General features: G+C 35.3%; 1 protein-coding gene across 10 annotated transcripts in view; it reads left to right on the top strand.

Moving 5' to 3' along the window:
* Window positions 1–14741, top strand: part of CD44 (CD44 molecule (Indian blood group)) — a 96841-nt gene that overhangs the window by 68246 nt on the left and 13854 nt on the right. For 7 of the 10 annotated variants that reach the window (XM_039365152.1, XM_039365155.1, XM_039365151.1 and 4 more), the window contains 7 exons: window positions 695–775; window positions 4808–4936; window positions 8143–8271; window positions 9591–9764; window positions 11249–11440; window positions 12492–12668; window positions 14553–14690. In XM_039365152.1, coding sequence (XP_039221086.1) covers window positions 695–775; window positions 4808–4936; window positions 8143–8271; window positions 9591–9764; window positions 11249–11440; window positions 12492–12668; window positions 14553–14690 — 1020 coding nt within the window. The remainder of the gene's footprint in view (window positions 1–694; window positions 776–4807; window positions 4937–8142; window positions 8272–9590; window positions 9765–11248; window positions 11441–12491; window positions 12669–14552; window positions 14691–14741) is intronic. The other 3 variants (XM_039365154.1, XM_039365158.1, XM_039365159.1) reach the window with 3 other exon arrangements.

Below are 14741 nucleotides of genomic sequence, written 5' to 3'. Positions count from 1 at the left end.
TCAGTGGCAAATTTTAAAGGAGAGTCATAAAACATGACACCATAAATCTATTTGGGGTTTACTGTACAGTGCAGTACATATAATATAATACATTTTTTCTAGCTATCCCAGCTCAAAGCAAAACACAATAAAACAGCCAAAAACCCTTTTCATTATCCATGTGACTGTTCCTGTGTCATCACCTAACCCAGTATAAAAAGAAACTTCTATTTATCAAATTCAGGTTCTTGTGCGTATTACCTATTTATTTTTATAGCTTTTATTGTTAGCCTGCCTTGTCTGACTTATAGGATATATAAAATGAAGGGCTTAAGAGAAAATATGGCTTCAGTAGGATTCCTGCTGATCAGCCCTGGCTTCATTAGGAGTCCTGAAACTTGAATGCAGCATTTATCATTGGAAAAAGAAAATGAGAATTTCTTTCAAGTGTTAGGAAAACTGTATCTAATTGAATGACACATTGGTAATTGTACATACAATAGTTATGCATGATAGTCCACAGAAAGCATATGGTACAAGCTTTTTATAACTAAAATATCATTTATGCTAAGAGAAAATGTCATAAAATAGCAAGTATTTGGTCCCCCCAAAATCATGAATACAAAACACAGTTGTAAGACTTATGATTGAAAATTGTGTTGTTGGTTGGTTTCTAAGTGAAAAGAGTACAGCTCATTCATATTTTATGACACAGAGGATGATATCACAACATTTACAGCAGTATATGGAAGTGAAGACCCCCATTACCACCATCCTTCTGAAGATCAGAATCCTAGTAAGTGTGATAATTGGACTAGTATCTGTTGTAACTTGGTTTTATATGTGTGTGTGTCTGTATATGTATGTATGTATATGTATGTGTGTACATACACACACACACTATAATTAGAATTATACATTTAATTATACATTTAAGCTCTTGTATCTTCTAAAGTAAAGAGTACCTTGAATAAGAAGAAATGAAAATTCTGTTATATGACAAGAACGTTTAGGTTCAGTGTGTTCAGTTTTTATATTGTGTAATTGCTACAGATGCTATGTTATAATAATGACCTCATAATATTTGATATCTCTGTTGTAGAGCCATTAGGTATTTGCTTTCCAAAAAAGGGAGGATGAGTCTCATGGGTAAAGGCTGATCAGATGATTTTATATGGGCTAATGGTTGGCTCCTTTTGTGCCCATGTTTTGTTCTATGAAATATTTCTGAATGATGTATTTCTCTAATAGAGTCTCTACAGACTGTGACTAAAATTAAAATCTCTGGCATTCATTAAGAATATCCACCCCCCCCCCAATACCTGTTAAACTTTGATGGAATGTGCACCTGCAGAAGCAGTAGAAGGGAGTCTTGGCAGCACAGAGCTTTCCCAGGGAGGAAGCAGTACATTCCAGAGAGAAGTCCAATTTAAGAAAATGTGGTCCCAGAAAAGGTGAGGAGTCTTAGGGTAGCCGCACTGTAGATATGCAGAATCTGTCAGTGTATATTATTAGTATAGAAGGTTAGAGTGTCAGTAGGCAAGATTCTATCCGTTAGGTGTAAGCAATACAAGATTGGACTCAACTGGATTTATTGTCTTTGGGGCTTGGCCTGATATAAATGTCTAGACATGTCTTTTTTGTAAATCTTCTTGGAAGAAGTAATTGGTTTTTTTTTCTTACCATTTCTAACAATTATATAGGAAAGATATGTCATTGTGGATCCTCCAGCCAAAATGCTCATTAAAAACACCCAGGGATGGTTATTTGATCTGTATACAGTGGTGGGATTGAGCCGGTTCGCATCGGTTCAGGAGAACGGTAACTAAATTTACCTGAATTCGGAGAACTGGCTGGCTTCTGGAAGTCCAATCTAGGCCTCGGAGGCCTCCCAGGCCTAGAACGGCCCACCAAAGTGCATGGATACTACTTCTGGAAGTCCGTTCTAGGCATCGGAGGCCTGGAGGAGGCCTAGAACGGCCCACCGGAAGTGCTTTGATGCCACTTCCAGAAGTCTGTTCTAGGCATCGGAGGCCTCCCAGGACTAGAACGGCCCACCAGAAGTCCGTTCTAGGCATCGGAGGCCCAGGCCTGCATCACATAATAGAACTGATTGTTCAGGTATTTGAATCCCACCACTGCCTGTATATAAAGCAAAGAAAGTGTTTACTGTGTTATGATAATATTTAATATCTAGAGGAAGAACTTCCGTTTGAGATTTTGTCCTCCAGCTTTGTGATGGCATTTCATCTTGCAATTGCTTTCACCTTGCCTTTCTTCATATATACTGGCTTCTTTTCTATTTTTCTGCTAATATATTCGGATTCTCAGAAGTGAAGCCAAAGAGAATTTCATGTTAATCCAAATAACAGTTTTATATGAATTGTTCTAATCTAATGGATCATTTCCTTCTTGTTTGTCTTCTTACATACATGCTAACTATTAACATATTGCAACAGTTTCTGTTTTCTCAGTAGTAATTTTAGATTTAGAAGTTACGTTATACAACAGACTAACTAATAGAAGATATTCTCAAGGTGACATTAATATAAACTTCTTTTTATTGTCTTCATAAAACTGATTGATCAATAATCTCCAACTTCCTAATGATTATTTTCAACTCCTGATGTTTAAAAACGTACAAATAGGCATGAGACTATCTAGTGGAGATCTATCCATTAGAAAAACTTTTCATGTATGTTTTTTCCTTCCAAAATAATGGCCACTCTGTCCAATATATTTGTTTCTAATTATTCATAAGTGCATCTTTTTTTCTATTTTGAAACATATTTAGCAGTATATATGTTCTTTTCTATAGAGCAAGATGGTTTAATTTATGCAACAGCCTTCATTTTTTTCAGAGATCCTGCAGTTATAATGAAAACCTTTGTTATTACTTCAGATATTTACCTACAATTGCAAATTTTCAGAATTTGCTTTTGGCAATGCTTACTTTGAATGCAGCTGTTTGTTTCAAGAATTGTCAGAGATTAGAAGCATAAACTTCTTTCTGGTGAAAGTTGGCAAACTTAGAAGCCAATTTTCATCAGTTCATGAAAAGGTAAGCTGGAAACAGGTCTCAAAATTCTGGCCAATAAAGCCATTTAAACTAGCGTGTTTTTAAAAATCTGGACCCATTCCTCGAATTCATGGAAAAGCTGAGTTCTCAAATACCTAGGAATAATTTAAGCAATTTTACATGTTAAATTTTGCAGCTATGTTATTTAAAACCTATAACTTTGTCTCTGTGGCGGTCTATGTTGTATAGTAAAAAACATTAAAATAGAATTGACAAATATTTATTATTTCAAATTCTTCCAAACATTGCAGGTGGTGGTGGCAAATGGGAATGTTTTTTTCTGTACTCTTCTGCTCTATGCCTAGATCAAGGATTAATGTAATCCTATTGATCTGTGTTGGTTGCAATGTTATATTCTGGGTTCCTTCCTCCCTCTCACATGATTCATTCTGTCAAAAGCATATCTCAATAGCTTGTATGTGTTTTTCTGCATTTGGGTGAATGCATGGGTGATATGATGGAATTTCCCAGGTTTAAGATTGCTATTTTGCAATTGACTTTTTGTTAGCTATAAATTATAATTGCACTGAATATTCTATTGTTGGTGCACAGAATGTATATTCATGAAAAATAGGATTGCATCACATGAAGTATTTTACATAAGAAACTTTGGTTTGGGGAAGGAACTTTGCTTATATTAATACTGCTACATTTATGTGGCTTTTAAGAGAGTGAATAGACTTGAACTTTAGCTTTGATACTCCCATGTAAATAGAATTACGTGTATGTTATATATTGAACAGAGGAAAATTAAAGTTCTAAAATAACTTGATACAATTACGATTGTATGAACTTCAGATTATGGGATTGACTGGCAGATAATGAAGATTACATTGAATAGATAAACCAGAAAAATATCCCTATGCCAAATAAGTTTCATTCCTGATTTTGTTTAGAAACTCAAAACTGAAAATTAAGAGTTTCCATTCTTAGACTGTATAAAAGAACATGCTATCACTTGTGTCTGTGAAGGGAAAATATGTGATGGAATTCCAACATACATTTCTTAACCATCATCACTTCCACTCTTCCCATTGTGCTAAAATAGAAAGTTGCTATATTTCCTTCAGTGGGTTCTTCCTCTTCTTCCTGATATCTTCATCTCTTCAAGGGCTTCTGTTCTTTGTATTGTTGTTGCTTTCTTTTTTATCATTGAAAATGATCTCCATTAGATTTACATCTCTATACTTTACAGTGGTGGAAATTATTATGCTCTTCTCTATCTTTGCATTGCCACAAGGAAAGACTAAGACTTGGCATTTGAACAAAAATAACTGTGGAAATGTGATCCTTGAACTAGCTTCCTGTTTGAAAATTCCGTTATCAAAATTATGAAGCTTCAATTCAAGAATGCTGGCTATCCCATTTTATTTCTGAGTTGACAATAGAAATGCAAATTCGTATCATCCTTTAATATAACCATGATGAAATTAGACTTGTTTGAGAAGCAAAACATCTGGATTTAAAGATAACACAGTTCAACTTACTATGTTTATTACTTGGATTCCCTCTCCGACCCCCAAGTCTTTATTTTGGGTTCATAAATGCTTGTATTGTTAGTGTGTAATCCATCTTGCCTTAGGATACTCCCAAAATAAAATATGTATGAGTATATTATTTGAAAATCAACAACAGCAATGTTGTTTAAGGACCACAGGAAGTAGCCCTTTATCATCTTCTATGAGGACATTCTATTGATCGAAGATGCAACACATATTCAACACTATAGTTATTCTGCCATCATTACAGCTGAAGAAAATTCAAATCATGGAAAGCATCATGGAAATTCTAGTCAAGATCAGCAAATCACTGAAGATTTTCCATTATGGTGGCCACCTGAAGAACCTAAAGGAATGCAGAATACAACCTCCAGCGAGGGTAAACTTTTGAAACATTTTAGTCAGTCATAGTTTCTTGCTTTTTTTCAAAATGTCTGGCCAAAAATTTGGTTTTCCTGGGGAAAAAATATGGCATATATTCTTCATGAGTGCTGCTTGAATAGTTCTGATATTGGTGCATTAGAAACATGAACGGTAATACCAGTAGCCAAGTAACCAGCTATGTCATATAGAAGTCTGTTGTTTGGACCTAAATGAAACTGTTCCTTTAAGAGTGTACTACTTTAAGTATGGTTTAAGGGCATGCTATTTTAGGAATTAATCTATGTGCTGACATGTACAAAAGCTAATGGGCATATCTCTTGCATATAAAATATGGAAAGACATATTGCTTCAACTAAAATTATAGTGCGGGGCATTGCTTGTTAATAAACAGACTCAATTTCTAAACAGTTAATTGTTTTAGACCAGGGGTAGGCAGCCTTGGCTCTTTTATGACTCGTGGACTTCAACTCCCAGAATTCCTGAGCCAGCCATGCTGGCTCAGGAATTCTGGGAGTTGAAGTCCACAAGTCATAAAAGAGCCAAGGTTGCCTACCCCTATTTTTGTTGTTGTTAATTGCGAAGTCGTGTCCGACCCATCGCGACCCCATGGACAACATTCCTCCAGGTCTTCCTGTCCTCTACCCCTATTTTAGACCAATCTAAATCTTCCTTTCAGTTTACGTTTAAAAATAAAATGTGTCATATAATTTACACGCAGATAAGACCCTGCAAACATTTTCTTTTTAACCTGTAAGTCAAAAGCTCATATCCTCAGATCCTACACCAATATTGTTTATCTGAGTGCATTGTAAATTATAACTATTCAGTGCAGCCCATTTCTATAAGAGTTACAATTTAAAGAAAAAAAAAACTTGACATGACAAAGAAATGTCATATGAGCTGGTTCCTTACTGGATTTAAACTGTGCTGTATAATTGGAGGAAAAACAAAATATTTCTAAAGTCCTGCATTGTGCTTCTCCATTCATTTGGGAAGTTTTCCTCCACATTTTATCAGCTGAATACCTACTGTGCTATCAATAAATGGTTGTGGAATGTGTTATTCTCCCTCTGGATCACAATCACATCAATCCATCCAGTCTTAGTATGAATCTGCAGTTTTCTGGACATATACTTTCTAGAATATGAAATGATTGTCATGCTCTGGATATGATTCAGTAGGATCAGACCCTTTTTAGCAAGATTCGTTTTGGAAAAACTACCAGGCTATGCCCAGATTAGCTGGATCAGCATTATCAGGAGGAAGAAATGTGTGTTTCTCTGAAATATTCTATCTTCACAGAGAGAACAGTTTGTACATACTTATCCCCTGATATAAACTTTTTTTAGAAACAGCTGGTTGCCATTTTATGACTTTAGCTGACTTTCAGTATATTGTGGGGGATTTGGGGGGGTGGGGGGTGGGGGTTGTATTTATAGTTGACTTTTTGTATGCTGCCCATGTTATAAATACCTATCTACCAGAAAAGAATTGAAATATGTATTTAAAAGGCAACATGGGGCTTTAGCAAGAGAAAGCTGGCTGCAGTAAGCGTATTGATACTTTGATATGAATACCTGGTTGCAAAATACATGAGCAGGATGCCAAAGGTGAACAGTGTTTGCTTTTCATATTGTCCTATTTCTCCTTGAAACATGTACCCAGAAAACCAAATTACAGTTGCATCTCTTAAGTTATATCGTTCATAACTGATACACAACATGGATACTCATTGAAATGAAGTGTAAGAATAAATATAGACACCAGAATATAAATAGAGAGGAAAGAACTTACACTTGACCATTTCCCAATTTATATTAGTTTTGAGGAAGAAAATTTTTAGTTTATATTATAATGAGCATCAACTTTCTGATCTTTCCATAACTTAATGTAACTTTGCTCTGGCATGTGTGTGTGTATGTAAATGAACTGCAAAGACTTTAACATTCTTTTCTGCAACTTAATCAGGAATTGTTAGTTTACTTAATAAAAATACTGCAAACTCATTTACCTGTTTTCCAACCAGATATCAATGACAGCATTTCCACAGTTAACATGTCAATTCAGTTGACTGTTGGTTGACTCCTTTTGTATCTTTGATTCAGTACTGATTTAGGGATTTGTAGCATAAGCTTTAGGACAACTATGTTATCTTAAAAGATGTACATAATATTAACTTTCATAATAGTACCAGAAGGAGTCTTTGATTACTAAGTTTATTACTCTTTTAGTTTATTATCTCAATATTGTAATTTAAGAGTAAAAAAGTTATTCTGTTCAGTTTCATTCAAATTTATTCAGAAAATTCAATTAAATCACCTCTAATTATTTGGAATAAAAATATATTCTACATTATCATATTAATGCATTTAAGATGATCACAGCTTTTTAATAACTTGCTAGTACATTTCCGATTGGATTTGTTGCAGGAAATTTTTGTTCTTTGCCTATACGTAGATTTTATTCCTTGCTCTATGATTTTGCATAACTTTAGCAAGCCCAGTGAACCTGGGAGATGTGCATTCGCTGAATGGTTTCTTGAGTCAGCTCAGAATGTAATATAGTTCCTATTGTGCTATTATTTCTATATTAATTAGCTTTATGTGAGAACACAATGCTTCCATTCCATTCCATTCCATTCCATTCCCTGCTTTCCAAATAAATTCATATTCGGATTCCACTTATGTTCTTCCAAAGAAATCTCTCCCCCCCCCCAATTTTATGGGGGAGATCCTTTTAAGAGTTAGAATTAGATTACATTTGTGATTTGAAACAGTTTCTTAAGTACCTCATATTTCATTGAAATGTTGCAGTTGCTGAAGTAAAAATGATTCTGTATGTGTTTACTAGCACAACCTGTTTTGCCTTCCTTAAATCACAATCAGAGGGCACAATCCAGATTCTATCATTCATTTAAAGTGAACTTGTTTGTTGTTGTTGTTTTGAATTCACACACATACACACACAGAGAGAGAGAGAGAAATACAGAGAGAGAGAGAGAGAGAGAGAGAGAGAGAGAGAGAGAGAGAGAGAGAGAGAGAGAGCACAATGGAACTGAAATTAGATAACTCATTCTTCATATCTTATTGACTATTCCAATCAGTGAAGCAACAGCATATTAATGATATAGGCAACAGAGAAATGAATAGCTGGATGAAAATATAAAAATCTTACCATAAGTTTACATCAATAAATCAATAGATCAGAGTTTTGAAGATGATGATGATGGTGGTGGTGATGATGACGAAGAAGGGTCTGGGCAAAAAAATCCTGAAACAGTTCTTGAGTGGGACAACAGTGGTGATAAGGAACTTCAGTCATCAAATACCAGTAAGAATTAATCCCTATCGTGCATTGTATTATAGAAAATAATTAAGCCATTATAAAGAAGCAAAATGCCATTTATATGTAGGCTTAGATGTTCAATAGTATAGTATTTGTATTGATCTACAAAATAATATTTTTTCTGAGATAGTAGTAAATAATAGCAAAATTGCAATTTCAACTGCAGATGATTTTGCTCTGTATTTCTCTGCATGGACTATTTTGTATCGCTGGCAGTGGCTTTTGCATTGGAAAATGTCTGTCTTGGCTAATGCTGGAAATGGAATGGGAAGGGGCCAAATTCTGAGCTGCCTTATCTGCTTTCCATTGATGTCTGTTTTATGCTTTCACTTGGCAAATCCAAAATTAAATGTCAAATGGGTAAACATCTATGTTCTTTGACAAGTTTAGCTTTGGTTTTGGTGGTGGTTATTATCGTGCTGCAAAGTTCTCTACGCATAAATCTGAATAAATTTCTTTCTTGTTAATTGCTATCTTTTTCTACTTTAATTTATTTTGTTATATTTATGCTACTGTTGGGGAGCAGATGGCATTGGTGATGGAACTACATGGTTACCTGCCTGAGCAGGGGGTTGGACTTGATGACCTCCAAGGTCCCTTGCAACTTTACTACTACTACTACTACTACTACTACTACTACTACTACTGTTACTACTACTGTTACTATTATTACTATTATTATTATTGCACATTAGCATTATATGGAGAAGTTAAAATATGAGAACATATTGAAAAGGTGTTACCTTTTATTCTTTTTATTCTCCATTTCACAACATGACTGATTCTGTTCCTATAGTAACTATTTGCCAGATGAAAATTTTCCTCTTACGTAGTTCCAGGCCCAAAAAAATCTTTACCTGTATAGATGTTGTGGACCATGAAACTATTCAAGGTTCAGAAGCTTTTTTTAATGTTAGTGTTACACTTACATGCTTGGGGTTGTTGACTCAAACCTAACTTCCTTTAATGTAGAACCAGTTTGATGTAGTGGTTAAGGCATCAGACTACAAACTACCCACAGTGAATGCTTTCAACTTAGGAAGAAGATATTGCTTGTTCTTTTACGTCTGATTATTTCATCTGTCTGTACAATGGTGCATTTCTGATGAGACCGTCATGCTTGGGGACTCATGTATGCACATTTGTCAAGTACATGAAAGTACATATATGATCTGTACTTTTTAAAACTTGTGTCTTAACATGTACAGTTACATTATTTTCTAAAATAGCTTAAGCCCAAGTGCTAGTTGATGATGGGATTCCAAATATTCAACCCATTGTCAATTGAACCATTGTCACAACAGCTGTGAACTCCAGCAGAGATGTCAAACAAGAAGAATCAACCCATGGTATATTGCTACCTGCTGTACATTCTGGAAGGGACAGTGAAGTCAGATACTCAACAAATGACACAAGAGTGGATGTCTTACCTGGAATTGTTCCTCTAGGTCATGATGAACAATATTCAACCACTACCGGTATGAGGAATTAAGCATGATAGTGAACATATTTTTCATTTATATTAGTTTGAAGTAGAATTTCTTTCTCCAATATCAAAACTCAGAATGTAGTTAGTAGTTGGAAGTATTGCTATTTTCAACTGGAGTATGCAGATAATACATTGTGCTTACTTCAAACAGGAAAATAGACTCAAACATATAGAGACATTTTCCAAATGTGTTTGCTTTATCCACCAAAATCATGATATTGAAGATGTAAATATTATGCAGCTTTGGTGAAGCCAGAGTCTCGGCACTTTAACATTATTTCAGGCTCCAGAGCTTTGTGAAAGTTACTGAAATGCCAAATTGGTGCATTAAACTCTGCTTCCTAAACCTGGGTAAATTATTCAGAAGTGGACTTTCTTTGGGTAACGACCCACAAATCCATTTCCCAATCACAACAGGAAAATTTAAATTGACTTAGAGTGTTTTACCTACATTGCGTAAAAAGGACTTTTGATAAGTTGTTTTGTATGATCAAGGAAAATGTTTTGGAAGCACTGGTTTAAACCATTTCGCAAACAAATACTTGGGTAATAATAGATGCTCTTTATCTAAAGGCATACTTTTGCCAACATTAGAACAAGAGAAATCGATTGCATTTGTATGCTGTTAAACTTGTTGTACAGTTGCAGCTTTATTTCTTATTAAAAGTATTGACATCTTCTCTTGAAGATGGGAAGATCTCTCTTACTGCACGGGGCTTTTTGTGGGCTTTCTCTTTTGAGTTATCAATTACAATTTTTTCTCACTATCTAAAGCTTTTTCTCTTAGATTTAGTAATCATAATGTGTAATGCATTATGTTTTCTGCTAAATGATTTAATAAATTGACAATAAAGGATAAATCTGGGAGTGTGGCTTCAGTATTTCATAGTATTTCTACTTTAATTTCCTTGGATTTATACAGCAGCACCTTTAGAACTCAATAAGCTTAATTGTCTGAACTTCATCCAGGCAATGAATGCCATCCAAAATAAGCCTTTGAGCTGAAAATGTAAATCTGGACTATGTCTCTGAAGTGAGTGGCCAAAATATTTCAAGAAAGAAAATGTCCAAATAAAAGAAGAAAAGGAAGGAAAAGGATCATGTTCTTGGACTTAAGATGCTACTGTGAATCCAGATGGTACAAAGCCTTTGCATCTATCAAACACATTTGATAGATCAGATAAGGGTGCAAGCTGCTATCACATTTTTTCTGCCTCTATTGCTGTTACATTCCTTCTACTATTGTTTCTGGTGTCTGGGGCATCTCTGGAAAATCAACCATTTCTGAAAATTGTGGTGATGATTCTGGGACCTGTGAATTCAACAATACTTTCCAAAATTTTATCTACTTTCCTCTTCCTCTGCCTAACCCACATAAATGAAAGTGCAAGCCATGTATACTTTAACAAGATAATCTGGATGGTTATTCAGCAAACATAGTAATGGAATTGATTCAAAACATCATCATAACAGCTATGTCCTCCAGTGATGATTTCTTCAAGCAGGAAGACTCAAAGCAGCCTCAACTGGCGAGTGCATTTCCTGAACTGGAAATTGAAGACACAATATCCCCTGCAATCAACACTTCAGACATGTTACATCCAGAATTTTCCATTTCTGATGAAAATGAAAATACCCTGGAAAAAGACCCTTTTCATCGTCCAGGTAACAATATGAATACTTCCATTACAGAGCCAACTTTCTCTTTAAAATAGCTGCATTTGTTTTCTCATCCAAGTTTCTAAACAAAAGATGTTACCCTTCCACACAAGGTGTGAATAAGAACTGAGTTTTGCCTTTTTTCCCCTCAATTCACTCCGATTATTTTAGAGTTGATTTAGACAGCAGTTTACACTTTTAAATAGTGACTGACTCTTCAGCAAGTCATTATGTGAAAATGTATTTACATAGTTACTTTGCAAAGGCATTAGGTTTAGAAATATATTAGATACATGAAGTCGGCTTCTGAACATAATTACTCAGAATCTATATTCTGTATTTCTCTTTAAATTCACCTGTTAATTTACTAACGTCCTAGAACAGGTTTGCAGTACTAATTTATAAGGAGTAATAAGGTTCATTGCAGGTAACAAGGCTCTTCCTTTGATATCTGACATATCTTTGGCTGACCTGGAAAGTCACATAGGGTACATGAATCAGTGGTTTGATGTAATAAAAGTCTTCAGATGTGAGAATAGAGGGTTATAGACTTTATTGTGTGAACAAGCTAGAGGTCTCTGCTGCACCTATCTGGCAGTGCAATGATTCATGCCCATTTGCAATTATTTGTACTGCATGCTGCATACAATTTGATTGAAGTAAAATCTTGGAATTCAGGTGATTTGAACCTTCTGAAATCACTGAAACTAGTTGGTTGCTTAAATTTGATTTATAGAAAAAGCAAATATTTTGACTGAGTTCTGTTGCCATATAACTTGGGGAATTCTACTTCATGCAGTTACTTACTTTAATTCTTGCAGAAAATTTGTGAAATACACTGAACCCAAGACACCTTAATAACCTTGGCAGCTTGTTGATATTAGAGGTCTAACATGCAAGCAAACTTTTGTATATGCTCCTTTTAAACTGACCCAGAAAGCCTAAATGCATATTTGTTTGTTAAAAGCGCCCTCAGATCTTTGGATCTGAGACACCATCAACTGAATACATGAATAGTCAAAATTTATTCCTGCCTTATTTACCATAACTGTAACAGTTACATTCTTCAATGGAAGTGTTGAACATGAAGAAGGACATCAACATCAGCCATCAGCTGTTGATACAGTTTCACACAGGAATCAAAGTTCTCTCACAAACAGGACAATCCATGATATTGTACAAATACCTGTGCCTCCAAGGGACAGCTATTATGAAAATGCATCTTCTCAGTCAGGTATTGTCAGTTTGACTGTCTATAATAATGTTACTGTGTGGCATATAAAATTATTTCCAATGATGTGTCCATTAACAGCATCCATTGGTTCCACTGTGGGCATCCTCTAAAATCTGTTGCATGAAAGGAAATGCTATTGTACAAATGGAAATTTGAAATTTCCTTTATTTTGGTTCTGGTAGTTAGGAAAAATGGACCATGTTTATTGACTAAAATGGAGTTCTTTTTGGTAATTATGTGAGATAGTGATGTTCATTCTTCTGGATAAGTTCTTTATTTTCTTAATCATGCTGTTCTGCTTCTCAGATTTTTTTATACACTAGATAGAGCTAGGTGAAATAGACAGAAGAGAATTAAGAAGAAAAATTGTGTGAATATAGTCTTAACATAGTTGCAAGCACTGTTATGAAAGATCTGTTTCTCATGACCTGTTGATGTCAACACTTGTCTAAATAGGTGGATACCTTGTCTACATTTTAAAAGCATAGCTAGAATAGAAATCAACTGAAATAACTTTTCAGATGAAAAAGGCCATGAAAAAGGAAAGGTTAAAAAAATTACATTTTCCCTTTTTGTTGTTGTTGCTCTAGAGCAGTAGTGGCAAACCTATGGCACGGATGCCAGAGGCGGCACTCAGAGCCCTCTCTGTGGGCATGCGCACTGTCGCCCCAATCCTAGGCCTTTTCAATTTAGGCCTCTGCCGCCATGTGCAAAAAAAAAAAAGGGTTCAATCAATCAGTCAGTTTCAACTTCTTGTGGGAAAAAAAAGATCTTGCAAAGCTGGAATTGATTGAACTTTTTAGTCCCACCCAGTCTGCCGTTACCATCGTAGCCATGCCCACCCGACACCCAACGATGCATAAGCGGGTTTGGGGTTGCAGTTTGGGCACTCGGTCTCTAAAAGGTTCACCATCACTGCTCTACAGTTTATTATACTTTCCCAAGTTTTTGTATAGGTATTTGCTTAATGATCACAATTGGGATGAGCAACTCAGCCACTAAGCAGTGAGATTCTTAAGTGAGTCATTTGTGGTTGTTAAGTGAGACATCACATGACTGAATTTTGTCTTTACTTCTGGCTTCTTTGTTGACTCTGCTTGTTGGAAGCTGGCTGTGACGTGCACAAATGGCAATCATGTGATCATTGGATCCTGTGACAATTGTTAATGCCTGCCAGTTTTAAACTGTCCAGATAGCAACCCCATGATTGTACGTATGAGAACAGGTCATAAAGTTAGTTTTTCAATATCATCTTAACTTCAAACAGTCACTAAACGGGGTAGATATTAATTGAGGACTACCTTTACAATATAACATTCCTCTTTTTAATTCTAGCAGGAAAGGGACTTATTCCACCGCAGTATTTGTTCTGCTGTCAAGAAAGAAAAGAACATGAATTTTTCTAGCTGAATTAGGCACTGTAGATATAGGTATAATATACTTCATTGGCTTGAGGGCTGGACACAACTAAATGATGACAACGATACTTTATATTGAGACCCAGTTTGATCTCGTGGTTAAGGTTTCAGGCTAGAAAGCAGGAAACTATGAGTTCTACTCCCACATTAGTCACAAAGCCAGAGGGGTAACCTTGGGCCACTCACTTTTTCTCAGCCCTAGGAAGCAGGCAATGGCAAAACACTTCTGAAAAACCTTGCCAAGAAAGCTACAGAGACTTGTTCAATCAGTTTCCAGGAATTGGACATGATTGAATGGAAGGAAGAAAAAAAAACTTATTTCATACAATGTATAAACATTTTAATTCCACTAAAACAGTTTTAAGATATTCTTGGTTTTATCTTTCTATTTATAACTACGTAAAAGAGCAACTGGAAAAGTAGCTCTGAAAAGTGTTTAAAACTGACCCAGCCATCTTTGTAACAGCAGTAGTTTCCAGTGTTAGTACTGATTCTGAAGCTCCTACTCATCAGTCAATATTGCACCTAGAGGATAGTGAAGAAAAACATCACACAAACACATCTAGAGATCAATTGCTGCCTGGAGTTCTTCATCCAACTGCAAGTAAGCATGATAATAAACTTTCACATACAGATATTAGCAATATTTTTTAAT

This window comes from Crotalus tigris, unplaced genomic scaffold (genome assembly GCF_016545835.1).
Source record: "Crotalus tigris isolate CLP2741 ecotype Arizona unplaced genomic scaffold, ASM1654583v1 scf7180000019968.627227, whole genome shotgun sequence".
In the NCBI taxonomy this organism is placed as follows: Eukaryota; Metazoa; Chordata; class Lepidosauria; order Squamata; family Viperidae; genus Crotalus; species Crotalus tigris.
Note: the sequence above shows the minus strand (reverse complement) of the source record. Positions and strands in the feature narration are given on the sequence as shown.